General features: G+C 35.1%; 1 protein-coding gene across 3 annotated transcripts in view; it reads left to right on the top strand.

Annotated features, from left to right (window-relative positions):
- Positions 1–18,131, top strand: part of LOC150095951 (organic cation transporter protein-like) — a 107,664-nt gene that overhangs the window by 66,455 nt on the left and 23,078 nt on the right. For all 3 annotated transcript variants that reach the window (XM_090409388.1, XM_090409389.1, XM_090409387.1), the window contains exons 2-4: positions 10,242–10,646; positions 10,880–10,983; positions 17,914–18,068. In XM_090409388.1, coding sequence (XP_090265514.1) covers positions 10,242–10,646; positions 10,880–10,983; positions 17,914–18,068 — 664 coding nt within the window. The remainder of the gene's footprint in view (positions 1–10,241; positions 10,647–10,879; positions 10,984–17,913; positions 18,069–18,131) is intronic.

Raw genomic sequence — 18,131 nt, 5'->3', positions numbered from 1 at the left:
TTTTACATAATTCAGAAAGAAATCAAACTCCTCTCTCGAGGCCAAACATGAACCTTTTTCAAGCCATTTCAGACCTCCAATAAATGAGGGTCGTGGTCTTTTAACCCTACCTACCTTTTGGAGACTGAGTGGAAATCAGTCACCACCATAGCCAATCAGATATAGCTGGCCCAAGACTATTCACTAATTTTAAACGCCATCCGGTGAAGAGAGGCAGACAAGTACCGCCTTCTCGCATCCCCCTAACTCAATATATTATTCTCTGAAAGGATGTAGGTTCTGCGGTCGATTTTCTTGAGTTTAATGGACAAAGCAACTTTCTGGGGAAAAAAAAAACCTGTTTGTCCATGCTAGAGATCGATTAACTAGGGAACCAGGCGAAAGGCTTAAGCTTACAATCATCTCTAATCAGCGAGTAGAATCGAACTTGGAAATGCCTTTCTTTGGGAGGCCTAGTCCTATGGATGCAAACGTCATTTCCACAGGGATACGTAGACTGTTCTCCACTAGTTATCCTATAAATTTGTTTTTATGTTTCATTTTTATTATTATTATTAATTTATTTTTTTGAAGTGATTGTTTACACTTAGCTATGAATGTGATTATTTGTACTTAGTTCACCATTTGAAACGCTATTATTTATTTTTTTATTATTGTTATTTTTTGGATATAATTTAGTAGATAAACATAGTGCTTTTGTAATGATATTAATTCGTTCGATATTAATCACGTGTGGAAATGATCCGAGTTAATCAGTAACCAATCAGTAGCATTCTTATATAAAAGATTACATTTGTCTACAAGTTATTCCTGAAATTTGACAGTGTCATTTAGAATTACATTTGCAAATGTCCAGCTTTTTTTTTTTTTTTTTTTTGGTTTTAATCGAATCATTTTATTGGCAAATGTTGTATGTGCATTTTTAGTACAGTAATTTACGTTCTTAGTTTAAAGACAATTCTTTCACTTTTTTTTTCCCTTTGGGTACAACTCGACTATTTTATGGGCGAAATGAAAATGTATGCTGTGGCCAAATAAAAAAATAAACCAGAAATAAATTAAAAAAGGGAATTTCAAAAAGCATTTCAAAACGCAAGCAAGAGCTTCATAGAAGTTTTCTTTTCTAAATAATTTCAAGTGATCAAATTGATCGTTCGTATTCATAATTGAATGATTATCAGCAATTGAAACAGCACCCAGCTACAAAATGCGGGTTATATAGCTTATAAAAAATAGTGACAAAATCGTGTGCATTGTAATGAAATTTTATGTAAAAATCCAAAACCATAGACAAAATGGCATCCATCCAAAATATGTACAAATGAATTAACCGACGATGTCTCATTGGATGCAAATATTTCCAAAAAATAAAAAATTAAAAAAAGTTGAAAGTTGAAAATCAGTTGAATCTTCGATTAAAGAACTTCTAGTCGTTTCGATTGCATTCGACGAGCCATGTGACATTAGAGACTGTGCTGCGCATCGTATTATCTAGATTTGTTAATATCGGCTTTAATTTCCCGGCAGTGTTTCCTCGAATGTTAAGGAAAAAAATCAGTAACTAAGTTGAACATTGTTCACGAAGATATTTATTTAACGAAAGGCCTACAGCAAAAATTCAGCATGGACTGGAGGAAATTGATATTTGCGAGAACTTGATCTTAAATAAAAGAGACACCAGAAATACTGTATATTCCCGGCATTGTGGTGTAACAGAGGATATTTCATCAGTTCAAGCTATTCATAAGCAGCCCTACTTGACATATTTCTTAACAGGTCGGCTGAATCATCCAGACCAACTTGCCTGAAGGTAATCGCTCATCACGCGAGCGCCCAGGTTACCAGTTCACGTCGCCATTAACTAAGATCAACGTTATGAAGAAGATAACATTGAATTTTCCAAGAAATGAAGTAAACAGTTAATTCCTCTGAAAAACGTGATAGAGGATTGACTTTAGAAAAGTATGAACTGAGAATAATAATAAGATAATGCGTCTGACTTGTCGTCCGTTTATCCTAAACTACAGGATCCTAAACGCCAGTACAATAGGAATCTGTGAATAAAAATGGCATATACTGCACCCCATGGACACTCAGTTATCTCTAGATATCCAGTGGCTTATGCAAAATGGCGACATAAAACAACAATACAGATAAATGTTGTGTTGTTTTCGGCATACCACCTCTGTCGCTTTTTTAACCATTACCCTGAACATCACAACTGCAAGCATTTTTGTTCATTTTAATGTCGACTTTTTTATGGGAAATCGTGAAAGAAAAGTTACCGAAGAAACCTGCTACTCTCAAGGAACAGAGAGCAGTGTTGTTAAGTGGTGTCACAAAAAGTGACAAAGAAATATGTCGCAAGGTCACAACACACATTACCACAAGCCTCACAGAAGTTTATAAGAAAATTAAAATATTTAATGAACATGTATCTCCATAAAAAATATTTTTAAAGGAGCTGAGCAAGTGGTTGATAAAGTTCATACCATTTGCTCAGGTAAGTTTTTCCTGTAAGTTTTTCACAGTGTACACCGTCATATACATAAATGAATACTGCTTTCCTCAATGTCATATCTTATTCAAACACTTTTCTTTTCTATTAAATTATCCACATTCATTAAAAGTATTTTTTTGTTCCGAATCTGTACAAATAGTTACGGACGGTTTTTTAAAAGTTACATTTTAAAAACTATAAAAAATAATGCCCCACAGCAAGTAATTGTTTTTCAAATTTTTATCCTCTGTCATCGAAAAAAAATGACAAAAATAATTTTAAGAAAACGAAAGAAAAAAAACATGTCAACAGTTCTTATTGACATAAATAAAAAAAACGTATAAAAGTCCCAGATGCTTTGCTGTAACTTGTAGTTGGCTTCTATTTTATTTTCCTCTGAACTTAACTCCTGATGCCTTGTTTGATTATTTTTCTAACCGTTAATTTTAATGAATTATTTCTGATTATCAAGCGAACTAGGTAAATGTACATAACACAAATGCACAATGATTATTTGAGTAATCCTATCCTTGTTTTCAATCTCTCTCTCTCTCTCTCTCTCTCTTTCACAGTTACCTATTATAAAAAAATAAAAGCAACAGTGAGTGAAAAACCGATCTATTCCCGGGAACGAACACCACAATATATGCTTACATCCAACCGTGTTGTGGTGTTCCCTCTGTCAAAATGCAAGCTATTGACAAGTCCAGCAGCGTAAATTTTCATGGCTGAAATACTAAGGTTGACTTTCCTTTATCATATTGCAAAAATAAAGGCAATGAGTCTTTTCAAAACTATTTATTTTTACAAACTGTAAACTGTGGAGTCCTGTGTAAGCAGCGTTTTTCCCATTGTGCTAATTGCTCTCATTTAGATAGCCGCCGACTAGGAGAGCTTTTTTATAACCCTTTCTTCGACAGGTTCCCGACTTAGTCGATATCTGACAGGGCAACCGGATTTTTGCTCCCGTAAACTCAAGCAAATCGACCGTAGAATCCGCACTATTTCAGACAAATAGCATACCGTGTTAGGGACCATGAGATGGCGACACGTCACTTCCTCTTTTCATCGGATGCCGTTTATAATTAGTGATAGTCTTAGGACAACTATCTATGATTGGCTTCCGATGGATATTGAACTGTCCCTAGTCTCCAAACACTTAGACAGGGCTAGACGGCCTCGCCTGCTCCCTATAGGAGAATAAAATGTGTTAGAAGATTTATTTATTTATATATATATATATATTCTCATACTTCTGATCGTGACGTATGCTTCAAATTGGCAGCCAATTCCAGTAGTAAATGTGGAAGTTTTTACATCCTTAATAGACGTTCTGTTACTTCTGAAAAGTAGTCTATCAAGTTCAAATCCGTAGATTCTGCTCAGCAGACTCATTGTTACAGGTTCACAAATATAGTCATAGTTCCAGTGATGTTTATTTCCACTTTCAGTATACAAAAGCAGCACACTTTTTCCTAACAGAAACTCAAATTTCAGCTTCTTCAAGTACTATTCACCCGATTATACTTTTATTTGATTCTTTTCATCCCAAAGATGGCACTGGTGCCATGATCACTCTGACACACTATACTAGAGAGTTTCAACTTTGAATATCCTCTTTATGGTCTTCTTTGGCTAAAAATATCTCAACCCATTCAATCAGATTCATTTGAAGTTCTTGATTTCCTTTCTATAAATGTTGATTTCCTCCAATTCAACTTTCCTAATAGCGAGATCATCTCCCTTAAAGAGTTTAATGTTCACAACTTGAACTGACAGCATTCCTTTTACTAATGTAGGTAAAGATATTGAAGATGTTTGCTGTCATCAGTGATTTAAAATGGTTCACATGCCTAACAGAATATCAAATATCCCTAAACATTCATTCTCCAGATATTTTCAATCCTTTCCTTACCAGAGATCACACTAAATATACTATGGATGTTCTTTATTCTGTATGTAAGGAAGCGTTGATTTCTTCTCCCAAGGAACAACACTCATGCTATCACGCTCTTCCGCGTTGTCCACTAGTGCAATGCTTCCCAAACTTCTAGATGCCAGGGCCCCCTTTGGAAAAATGAGAATATTTCACGACCCCACTCGAAAAAAAATCGTAATATAGACATATTATTATAATATTTATTGTATTTGTATTCAATACAAAAAATATACAGCGAATATTGCAAAAATCAAATGCAAATATTACATTTTTAGCATCTTACATACACATTTGACATGGCACATTATCTCATATTTTTATATAGATAGATATATTGTTATTATACATTTGCAATACAAGCACATGAAATGTAAAACGATCAGTAATAAAGAAAGAATTAAAAACATAAAAGAAGTTTAATAACAATTTAATGTGATGGATGTGTTTCAATACTGCCACACAAAAAGTCGATATCAGGTAAAATATTTGAAACTGCAATTCTTAGGTTTCTGCTTTGAAATGAAACTTATATGAGTAAGCATATATTTACTAATATTCATTAAGTGCCGAAATACGCAGAAAGCAAAATTTGTGAACCTGCATCGACGTGTGATTTTTTTCCATTAAAATATAAAAAATAACAAAAAAGAAATAATAAATATAAATTAAATACATTTCTTTTAAGATAAAAATCTACTTAGTCTTAAAACATTTTAAATTTGTTTTCACTATTTCATGGCCGCCCAAGGGGACCGCGACCCACAGTTTGGGAAGCGCTGCACTAGTGCAAGAAAGTCAAATAGAATGATCTTAATGATTTCTGTGCTCCGTTTCTTTGGATGTTATTGTTTTTCTGTCTTCTGATCCAAACATTTGTATGGAATGTATCACTGAAGCAATTCTTATCTGCATAAAAAAATAATTTCCTATCTGACTTTAAATTCCTGTCCCTTATCTAACCCCTGGTTCTCTAAAACAAACCAGGAATATCACAGTTGGCTTTCATCGAATTCGCCATCTTTGATTTGAAGGATAAAAGCAGTAAACCTGCATCTTCTTTTAATGGCACGCCTCGTGCCTAAGCTGTTGTCCGAATGTTCTTCCTCTCCTTTTGCATTTAGATTGTTTCAGTGCATCGTTACCCAAAACCGCCAGTGTGTCCTGTGCGTAACAGCCAATGGAACAATCCTAAATTATTACATAGACGAACTTGTTAAATGTCCTCCTACCTTCTTAACACGAAACGCTCAATGTACCTTTGATTTTTTTTGCCAAAAAAGATCAGAAGATTCTTGTTCAACCTGGATACTAAAGTCTTTGGTCGTGATGGTATTTCTCCCATTGTACTGAAGAATGGTGCTGCATTAACTCCTCTTCTGTACAGTCCTTTAATCTTTCCTATTACAGTAGTATATATTCTTCAGCCTGGAAATTAGCCATATTCAACGTAGGAACGGTGAAAGATCTTTGCTATGTACTTATCGTCCAATTTCAATCGCTTTAGTTCTTTTTAAAATAATGAGGTAAACCAGTAGCAGTCAATTTCCAAGATAATTTGAATCTTATCTATTAAATTATCACCAGAATGAAATTACTCGCTGTAAATCAACAGGGAACTTGCTCGTATTAACCAGCTTTAGACAAATGCTATGTAAAGTTTGGGAAATCTCACCTAGTTTGTGTTGATAGCGCTAAGGCATTTCATCGGCTTGCTCGCAGGCCTATTAAGTAAGCCTTCATTGTATGGTCAGTCTCTCGGCTTCTGCAATTGGGTGGGCAATTTTTTTTTTGTCTGGACACATATTACATTTGATGCTGGAAGGATCTTTATCTTCAAATTTGCAACTAATGTTGTTCCTAGACGCACTCTTCTTTCTATATATCAACGGCCTTGTTCAGGTTGATTGCAAATCCAACACCCAGTTCAAAGATCTTTAATTCTGATCTCTCTCTAAACCATTCATCAATGGGATTTTGATGACTTATTGTTAATTTCGATGCATAATACTCAATTCTGTTTTTATTTTTCGCAGATAAAAGAACAGTAGCCTTCTAGTCTTACTTTTGACAAGAGCTCCGACTCTAGACAAAATGAGATATCTCATTTTTGGTTACTCTAACCCAAACCTATTGGCATTAATAGATTATAAACATCGTCTCCTTGGCATCTGAAATTTACACTTTCTCTTTGGTGGGCCTTTACTACTGTACTTCTAAACAGTACCTCTAAACAGTTAACACTATACAACTCATAAACCCGTATACAAACATTCAATATTGTTCCCATATTTGATCTCCTACTCCAATCAACTCGATAAAAATATTTCAGTCGGTACAGAAGAGAGCAATTAGGTTGATTACTGACCTATTTCTCATTAATTCCTTCCATTCTCGTTCACGGTGCTGCTGTTCAGTTTCTGCCGTTTACATTTTCTATAAACATTTCTATTGACATTAATCATTGATATCAATGATTAATGTGCAACAGCCAAAAACAATTCTTTATAGTTCAACTACAAACTCTCAGAACAAATTTTTCTTTGTCTTCATTTATTACTTCTGCTGCTGTAGTTTGGAAAAGTCGTCCTATGTATTTCCCAAAGAATGCACTCTACAGGTCTTTAAATCCAATGTCAATAAGTTGCTTCTTTCTTATCTCTCGGTTCATATACGATACTAATGCACACTGCTTGGAAAAAGTCATCGGACACCATAGTGCCAGGAACAAACCGCCATGGCGCCCACCTTAATAAGATAGGACCTCCTTTCTCTGCGATGACTGCAGCAATCCTACGTGGCATACTTTCCACAAGCGTATAGCGATCAGTGGGAATTTTGGACTATTCTTCCTGTAAGCATGTAATGAGGTCTTGCACAGTTGTGGGCGCGGACTCCCTTGATCTCACCCGACGCTCCAGTTCATCCACGGATGTTTAATATGCGTCAAGTGTGGTGACGTTCATGTCCACAAATTACGCGGTTACAGCAGCAGCCTTACGATAAGGTGCATTGTCTTGCTGAAAGAGAGAATGGTCAATTCTGTACAAACGCAGGAAGCATTGCATTGGCTAGAATGTTCAGATACCTCTCGGAGTTCAATGCTCGTGGCATAACAAACAGAAGTCCGAGGTCATACCAGGAAAAACAAGATCATACGATCACATTGTCACCTCGAATTTCATAGTTGGGGTTGGGGTTACGCACTCTGCTAATAGGCGTTCGCCGTCATCTGCCGCACCCATCCATCTGCTCGGCAGAGGGAGTAGTGTGATTCGTCGCAGCATAATACAGCTTTCCAAGTTTCTACGTCCCATTGCCCTTTGCATCTCTGAAGATGTTGCTGCATGTTGGTTAGGGTAATGCTGGGCTTGTTTATTGCGGTCCTACCATGGAAACTCGTGTTGTCAGCCTTGGTTCATGTCGGCCGACGAATGGCGTTTTTTACATACGAGTATTATCCCTCGTAGCAACTTACAGTCACGTTTGGTGAGTGTGGTGGGTCGTCCACTGTGGGTAGACTCTCTGTGCTTCCATCTCAATATGGTATCACTGATGGTTGATTTGGGATGCGCCATTTGTCAACAGTTTGCCGAACAGATGGGCCTGCAACATGGCATTCTATTACAACGCATCTTTCAAACTCTGTCGGTTCCATTCTCGCAACCATTTCACCCGGACCCAGTTGCAATGACTTAGGAGTATGATAATTCTCCAATTTATACCGGCTACAAACACTTGACTCTTTACATGGCACGATGCACCTCCTCATGGGGTGTCCATAACTTCTTTCCAAGCAGCGTATGTACTATAGGATGAACTACCTTTCGTGGATGGGATTAACATAAAAACAGCAAATAAACCAAAAACAAAACGATGAGAAAATGATTGAAGTGAATCCTTAAAAGAGAGGGTCGTGAATTAACGATATTGTCTTCTAGATAGCATCCAGCATTTTAAGAGTGTTTTTTTTTTTTTTTTTTTTTTTACATCTGCCGCTCCAAGTGCGAGGCAGTATTCTGCGATTTCGATGAATTTGGGATTTATATAACATTACGAGTTTTCCAGGCAAGAAGTATCGTCTTAAACGGATAAAGACAGAGTTCATGCCAGGGAAGACTACAGTTGCCAGTCTAAGAAGAAAAGTCGCATTTTGACTGGCGATCTAAGAATTATCGGAACGGAAAATGGGTGAAATCTTACTATAAATAAGAAATCAGCGGTAGGACTATGTTCAGGTAGGATTAAAGTTCATAGATTTGTCACCCAGCTGGAGTTTCATGTAAAGCGTTCACTGTTTCAGATATTGGTTACGGAAGATTTTGAAGTCTAAATCATTCGAGTGCTGCAGGGTTAGTCGACTAAGGAAGAACACAGTGTATGTGCTTTCATCGGCAAAATTGCGGACAGGATTTGAGGTTGGTGAATGTCGTTTATGAATGGAAGAAAAAACAGAACGAAAGAGTGAAGCTCTGCTATATTTCAGCCGTGGCAATGAATTCTGAATAGAGGAAGTACACCATGATACGTTGAATGATCAGAACTGATCATTTCATCTCAATTGATGTTGAAACCAAAAGATGTAAGACAGCCAAACGTTTTCATGTCCTGTGTTCAAAGATGGTTAATATTGGCTGAAATCTGTGGAGTGAGAGTAGTGGATTCGTATTGATGATCACGAATTAATTCGTGGACCTCTCGATCCACAAATAAGAGTGAAGAAGTTGGTTGTTGATGACCTTCCCCATTGTTTTCGAGAAAAATGGGGGTGGAGGCAATGGAATGGTAGTTTGTCCATTGCCAAACTAAGCAGAATTGATGTTGAAACATTAGACCAGAATATATGGGGTATCCGTAACTTCTTTCCAAGCAGTGCATATACTATAGGATGAACTGCCTTTCATGGATGGGATTAACATAAAAACAGCAAATAAACCAATAACAAAACGATGAGAAAATGATTGAAGTGAATCCTTAAACGAGAGGGTCGTCAATTAAATCCACAACATATTCCAAGCTGTTGGGGAGTTTTCTAATATCTTACTGGAGAATAGAGGAGGAATGCAGTGAGCTGTTCCTGATATTACAGGAAGCGATTTGCCCTGATTGTTTGGTTTAAACAGTGGCTGAAGAAGAGATGACATGAGGTCCACTTATATTATACCTTACAGTGCTGCGTGATTCGTCTCTTGCACGTAGTAATTGAGTAAGATAAGGTATTATTATTCTTGTTGTGGGCTTTCCACCAGGAGATCGACATCATGTTGATATGGAAACGGTATTACCACTACGAATTACCCAAATTCATAGCTTCTATCTTTAAGGTACATATATACATCTCTCAAATATCTCTAAAAAGACAATTTGGCCGGTCTTTTGAGCGATATTAAGTACCAAATCTTCTGACTGACCCTAATTCATCAAACGCATGTGGACCAGCTAAAAGATTTGGTACTTAATATCGCTCAAAATATCACTCTACTTCACGATCCTTCCAGTATTGATTAAATACACTAAGCATTTAACAAACGAATGAAACTAAAAATAATAATAAAACAGCAGCCTTTCTCAATATAATAACAGCCACTTTAATAAGAAGTCAATCTGCCTTGGTTATTAATAATATCTTTAAAAAGTCTCATTGATTAAACATGTATGAAATTATTTTGTTATTCGACAGGTAATATAATATAATATAATATTTATCACATAAAATATTACTTATATGATCATTTGTGATCCATCTATCTAGTATTAAAAATAATGACACATGAACTTAATTTAAATTTTCTTTTTTATACGCAGATGAAGTCGGAAAAGAAGGACGAAGATCCTATTCCAGCGACGGATATTACCGACATCATCGGTGGTTATGGGAGATGGCAAATCATTGTATTTATTATATTTTTCTTTACCGGGTTCTTCCCATCTTGGCATATTTTTGTTATTACATTTTACGCTCCAAATATCGATCACTGGTGTGCGCCTCCTGAAGAACTGGTCAATAACAGCGAAAGGTGGAAAAATTTGAGCATTCCACTGGAAATTAGGGACGGTGAAACGAGATTTAGTCAATGTGAAAAATACGATTTTGGAAATCGAACGTGTGATGAATGGGACAATAACTGCTATGACAACGATACACAGACAGTCCTATGTAGTGACTGGCAGTATGATAAATCATTTTATAAGTCGACGATAGTAGATGAGGTGATTATAATTTATAGAAAAACTTTCATTTTTTTATGTTTCTTAATCACAAAAAAAATGTTTAATTATTAAAACGATTGTAAGAAAACATAAAATTTTACCTTTTTTTAGTAAATTTTAAAACTTTAAAAAGATGTAGATTTTCTATATTATGTTTTTTTTTTTGTTGTTCTTTTGAAGAAACTTTTTTTATAAAAGTATTTAAATGAGTTATAGCTTTTTTGTGATTCTAGTGGGATCTTGTTTGTGAAAGGCAATGGCTTGTGTCTGTAGCTAGCGCCGTCTATATGGCTGGTTCACTTGTTGCATCTGCAGTTCTGGGTCATCTGGCAGACAGGTAAGTTGTATTTGACTCTTGATTCGTTATGAGTTTTATTAAATGAACTTTATTTGGCACTTCGAGAACAAAAAAAAGTATCTTGAAGAAATATCGGAAATAGTCAATCCAACTTTGCATAATTATACGTAATTAAATAGGACAATGTTATTATTATTATACACTGTATTGTTGAAATCATATAATATGAAGATTTCGAAACATTTTCATAAACTGTATAAAAATGACTTTAAGAATACAAAATACAATCACGAATACGACCAACAGAAACAAAGCGCCCTCTAATGGTTTCGTTACCAAGAGCATACTATTATTATTAGACACCTCCAGGGAGTGAGTCCAAAAATTCATCGAGGGAGGGCACCTGCTCTGTAACTCCATCTCCGCTACAATCCGCCAACTGACCGCAAATACACCAACGTCATCTACCGCGGATCACCACCACCACCACTGGTATTTCCAAAGATCATGACAAACATCCATGCCCATGGCGGGATTCGAGCCCGCAGCCTTTTTGGCTGGAGAGCGGATGCGCTAACCACTCGGCCAGCCATGCTGGCCAAATGTATATATAGCATACACATTTTATTTCAATTTAATTTAAAAAAAATTTAAGTTCCTTTTCTAAGCATAGAAGAAAATCAAATTTAATGCTTCCGTAGCACAGTTAGAAGGACGTAAAGATATGTGTCCTTTGGCCGGAGAAGGGCTTTGATTCTCATCGTGACGGAAGGAATCTTTAATGTGTTTTTTTTTCTTCATCATTTGAAGATGAATTAGCCTGTTTTATACGAAGGTACTGTATCCGACCACAGATGCGAGACCCTTCGACACTTCTGCGCATGGCAGAAGAAGGCAATCCATTCCGATAATAGGGTAATCAGTGATGAGTGTTTATTATTATACTTCGGAAAATTTGCTTTTTCTGTTATGAAAATTTTGCTTGTACAACAGCTGGAAAACTCAAAAATAATAATAATAACAAATCCTGAGCTCCTCCGTAATGCATTTGGAAGAATGAGCCCTTCGAATGGGAGTTCAATTCTCATCATGACGAGAGGTATCTTACATAGACTTTTCAAATGAAAGTGAGTTAGCCGATCTCAGTTCGAGGCAGGGCATTTCCGTACTGGAAGCATGGGTTTTTCATCTCCCGCATTAACAGACAAAAATACTATTAATTATAATACGAATAATATAAATTAATATTATTAATTTAATAATAATACTGTTATTATTAAAATGATTGTTTAGTGTATAAATGAATCCAGTGGTGGAGACAATAGATTGTGTGGCGTCCTCCCGCGATGAGTTCTTGAACTTTTTGGAGGTGTCATATAATAATAATTATTATTGCTATTGTTAAGTTAATTTATTCATTAGTTGTTTGTTTTTATAACGTTGTGTTAGTACATATCAGATATTATTTAAATATCTAATTTTGCGATTTATATCTCATATATAATGCTCTCTGAAGAAGCAAGCAAACTTCCTTCCTTCCTTCCCGGGTCGATGGCATGTTGGACACGTTTTTAGACTTGGCTATTTGCAGTATATATCATCTGCGGAGCGGAAAGTTGTTTCAGACATTTAGTCATCCTGTTATTGCGTTTGTTCTGCTATTCGGAACAACCTCTTTTCCCTATTTAATAGGTCAGGGTCCGCGAATTGCCCGTAAATCAGTCAGTACTCATATTTTCCACTAATGTCTTAAATTAGCATTCCCGTGGCATTTAATTGAACAAGAGACGGTAGAAATGATTTTTGTATTTTTTACTACGCATGCGCATTAAACATAAACTTGTGCGCTACGTTTTCTTTTAAGGTTCATGAAAGCTATTTACAGCTTCGTTCATATTATATTACAAAAACGATTAACAGATGTAATTATAAACATACATTCATAAGAAATTTAGAACAAGGTATGAAGTTTTATTTTTATTCGGTCTTCCAGTATTTTATTATTGGCATACACGATGAATATAGCTTTTTTTTTATATATCGTAGTTTCTATAGAAATTCTCACACTTTTTCTCCTTATTTCTATAATTGTTCATTTACACGCTTATTTCTATTATTTATTAATTGCATCTATTTTTTAAAACACATTTTTATGTTTTCTAAACAGTATTATTATTTGTACTTCCAAGCATAAAGTTTGAGATTTTATGAAATTCTGAGACATCCAGTCTCCCCTTAAAATTTATGGGAATTCCATACAAGTCATCTTTGGGTAGCGTACAGCGTATTCTGAAGCTGTGCTACGTATGAGTGATATTTCGTTCCAACTTTTTCCGAATGTCAGTAATATAAACTTTAGGATGTTTGGTTTAAACATGAGTCTTTTGGCTGTCGAAGATGTCGTGGTGCCCAAAAATCGAGTACCGAAAGTATCCTAACTCATTATTCTTTCACTGTGGCAGCCATAGACTTAATCTTGTTATCAGTAATTGGAATGAAATACGAAATACAATCGAACTATAAACAAGATTACAACTTTCTTTTTCTTTTTTCTGCTCGTTCATTTGTGGTATCACTTCTACTGCACACTTCTACTACTAGACCTCCAGAAGAAACATTTACAGTTCGAATCTAGTCGGTCACTTGAAGAATTTTTTCTGCACAATTTTTCAGCCATTTCCAGAGTTAGCTAATCTCTGGCGCAGATAAGTAGATTTGTAGGAACACGAAATAATAGCATTTGTTTGTCGTATTCTCTTGTCACTTTCATCTATAGATCAGCCAGGAAAACGCACAATGTCTAGAATGGTGTTCGGTTACCAATCGATTTCAAAACTCCCTTTAGGGCAGGCATGTCAAACACGCGGGCCGCATGAGACCGCTGACAAGTAACATGCGGCCTGCTAAACTTTGTAACCAATATGGTTATTTAACTTTTGACAACACCGATTTAAATAAACATATTTAAAAAAATTAACATTTCCACTTAAGATTTTAAACGCCAAACTACTCTGCAATTTCTAAAGGAAATAATGTTCTATTTGTCACTTCAAAAAATCTTGTTACATCACTTCATAAATATCGAATTTTACCGAATTTTAACGAGCAAGTCTACGTACGTGGCTATATCCGCTAACCACAGCAATCAGAAGCTAGCCGTTAGCAATTTTCAAGTCGTAAGAAAGTGTAGTGTTTTCTTTATAATTAATAAAGAATTTATAAAAAATAATGTCGAAACCTTCAACCAGTATGAGTAAAAAACGATTAATTGAAGAAGAAGAACATCGTAGTTTTCAAGAAAAATGAAAGTTACAATATTTTTGTATTCAAGTTAAAAAAACAAATTTATGCCTGATATGTAGAAACTCTATTGCAGTTTGCAAAGAATATAATATTAAAAGGCATTACGATACAAATCATAAAGAAAACTATGACAAATATGTTGCGAAACTTTGTGAAGATAAATTGTCAGAATTAAAGTTGACACTTCAAAATCAACAAAGTGTATTTACCAAACCTATTGAAGATAAGTGGTTAGCGTATCCGCTCTCCAGCCAAAAGGCTGCGGGTTCGAATCCCGCCGTGGGCATGGATGTTTGTGATTGATTGTGGAAATACCAGTGGTATTTCCACAGACGGTAGATGGTCGGCGGTAGATGGCGTTGGTTTAGTTGCGGTCAGTTGGTGGATTGAGTAGTGGAAACAGAGTTGTAGAACAGCTGCCCTCCCTCGATGAGTCTTTGGACTCCCTGGAAGTGTCAAATAATAATAATGGAGCTACGGTAAAAACCAGTTATTTGTTATCACATTTAATTGCAAGCAAGTCGAAACCATTCACTGAAGGGGAATTTATTCGCGAATGTATTATGAAAGCAGTTAGAGTGTTGTGTCCTGATCAATTAAAGAAATTTACAAATATAAGCTTATCTCGAAATACCATTGCTAACAGAATTGATGATATAACCGGGAACTTAAGGAATCAACTAAAATCAATAATTCCAACATACCTATTCCTTTGCAATTGGATGAAAGTAGAGATGTACGGGATATCGCTCAGCTGGCTGTTTTTATTCGTGATGTGATATGAACTTAAAAGTAAGTAAAGAACTTCTAGAAATTATTCCTATACACGATACAACCACTACAGTTGATATTTTTGACGCCCTTATGGAAGTTTTGAATGAATACAATTTACCGTTAAAAAAAAAAAGCTAGTTTGTCTTGTAACTGATGGTGCTCTTGCCATGAATGGTGTCGTTAAAGGAGTTCTTACAAATTTTAAAAAAAAATACAAAGAACAAGGTAATAATAATTTTTACCATTTTCATTGCATTATTCATCAGCAAACACTATGCTCCAAAGTTTTGAATATTGGGCATGTCCTAAAAAATGTCAATAATATTGTAAATTATATTCGTGAACGTGGGCTTAATCATCGGCAATTAAGTAACTTTCTAGAAGATATAGAAAGTGAATATAGCGATCTACCGTATTATACAGAAATTAGATGTTTTTCCAGTCAAAGTTTTAAAGCGATTCTTCGAATTGCTGGACGAAATTACCATTTTTTTAGAATCGAAAAATTCTTCTTCTTCTTCCCTTCAGGTATTAGGCCTAATGGCCTGTTACGGAGCTATCTTTAGCCCCTCTAAATCGTACTCGTCCCGAGGATAAAGTGGATAGCCCTATGCCTCCCAGTGTGTCCTATGTCTATAGCTGCGTGTGTTCAGGGGGACGGTTTGCCTGCTTGTGGGGGGAAAAACCCCAGATAAACTGGGGAGAAAAATCCCTGCAGTCCACACCCAAGACCGACTAACTTAGCTATCTCTGAGAAAGATCCTTAAACTTCTCACGTCGACGACGGGAATCGAGCTCAGGACACTCCTTTCCTTGGCATATGGTTGCGAAGCGCATAGCCACTCGGCTAACCTCGCGGACATCGAAAACTTATGAATGTGAAATATTAAAAAATGATCAATGGATAAAGGACCTGTTTTTTTTTTTTTCAGTTGACATTACAAGTCACATTAGTCAACTTAATCTTAATCTACAAGGCAAACATCAAATGGTTACCATGTTATTTGACAATATTAACATTTTCAAAACAGAAATTATTACTTTGGCAAAAACAAATTCAAAAAGAAAATTTATCCCATTTTCAATGTTGTCAATCATTAGTACAAAAATCACCGAAATTGAAATTTTCAAATTTCAATTTCTGATAACTTCAAAAGAAGTTATCAGAAAATGAATTCGAAAGAAGATTTTTAGATTTTAAGAAATATGAAAATCAGTTTCACCTATTTACTTCTCTATCGATTGATATTGAAACTGTTCATGACAATTTACAGGTGAAATTAATCGAAATTCAGTGTGATTCCGTATCGAAACAAAAATATATGAATGTTGGAATTCCAAAGTTCTATAATTATTTATCAGCCGATCGATACCCCAATGTGTTATTTGCAATTAGGCGTATTTTATCTATGTTCGGTAGTACATATTTATGCAAACAAACTATTTTCAACTTTAAAAATAAAACTGCGGAAAGATCAAGATTAACAGACCGGCATGTGCCATCAATATGAAAATAACTCAACAAATTCAACCAAATTTTGAAGATTTCATTAATGAAAAACGTTGTCAAGTTTCTTCAAAAAATGATATGTATAATTTTATTTAAATATGTAAACTTTATATTTTATGTATTTTTGTAACATGGTTGTATTTTGTACTTATATACTCTAAATATTAATATTAAAAAATCTGTTTTCTCTTTATTTCGAGATTTTTTTTCTGTTGCGGGCGGGGCTTGATGTATAATTCTTAATTTGGCTCTTGGAGGTAAACGAGTTTGACATGCTTGCTTTAGGGAATAAAGAGGTATAGAATATGCATTTTTAATGATTTATTTTTATTTCTTTTGTTTAAAATTTGGGTGTAGAAAAACGCCCCTTTTTCCTTCCTAAGGCCGCTATTTATGTCCAAATCAAATTCTGAAGGTTTTCATTTCTGTTTTATTCTCTGTTCTTTCCTTATAGCTGTTTACTCATGTCCTTCTTCGAAAACAAAATATTCGTTGCATGTGTATGCAAGTCGTCCTTAAGTTTTTTTTTTCTGTTCTTTGAAATATTTCCCCAAATCCTTGAATTTTATTAATGCTATTTTAGAACTTCGACCATTCTACAGCTTTTTCACATTTGTTTTCTCATAACCAACGTGGGTGTTTCTTAGTTGTCATTTATCCATTTTTCACACCAAAGTAGGACCTGCTGTGATCCGCTTACAGAGAGGAAAGCAATATTTTTCACATTCAAGGTCCAAGATTCGTTAAGCAGCATACAGACATCTCGTTGATAGCACTTCCTGAAACCAACCGCAGATACAAGTTGAGTGTTAGCCATGTGCTCTAAGTCAACAAAGGAGCACCATGGAGAGAGAGAGAGAGAGAGAGAGAGAGAGAGAGAGAGAGAGAGAGAGAGAGAGAGAGAGAGCGATTACTGTTCGATAGTGTCATGTTCTACTGATGTCAACGAACTTAAGTGTACATTTAATGACAGGTTCGCTATTGACTCAACTTACCTTGTTTATTCAACAACTTTCTTATATTTCGCTTTATCTCAACATCTCTATATTATTTTTTGGGGGTAAAATGAATAAATTACTATGTGGCATTCGTTATAATATAACTCTAGGGTTAGTCTTATTTAAAACAAATTAAATTTATTTTATTTAAATGATTTTAGGTAGATTTAATTTGTTTTAAATAAGACTAGCCCTAGAGTTATAAAAAATACGAAATCGTGTTTGTCATAGCAGTTATTTTTTTTATATGTAACTCAAAACTGCACTAATATGCGAGTAACTCAAAACTCGTAGTTTTGAGTTACATGTTTTGATACAGATAATTATTTTAACATTTTATTAACTTTTTTGTATATTTATGTGACTTTTACACCTTCTTTTCAGATATGGAAGACGTCCGGTTATCATTTCATGCGTAGCGGTTCTCCTCATAGTAGGGACCATCGGAGCCTTTTCCACATCCTTTATTATGTTTGCCATTTCCAAATTTATTATCTCTTTTGGAGGGTGTGGTATTTACATAGTTGGATTTGTTACATGTAAGTAATTCCTGGCAATATAAAAAGCAGAAAATCAATTAAAACATTTATTTTGTTTTAATT

Source organism: Typopeltis vanoorti, chromosome 19 (genome assembly GCF_054136105.1).
Source record: "Typopeltis vanoorti isolate ZY-2024b chromosome 19, IOZ_Tvanoo_1.0, whole genome shotgun sequence".
In the NCBI taxonomy this organism is placed as follows: domain Eukaryota; kingdom Metazoa; phylum Arthropoda; class Arachnida; order Uropygi; family Thelyphonidae; genus Typopeltis; species Typopeltis vanoorti.
The sequence above is the reverse complement of the archived record's forward strand: the minus strand, read 5'-3'. Positions and strand labels throughout refer to the sequence as shown.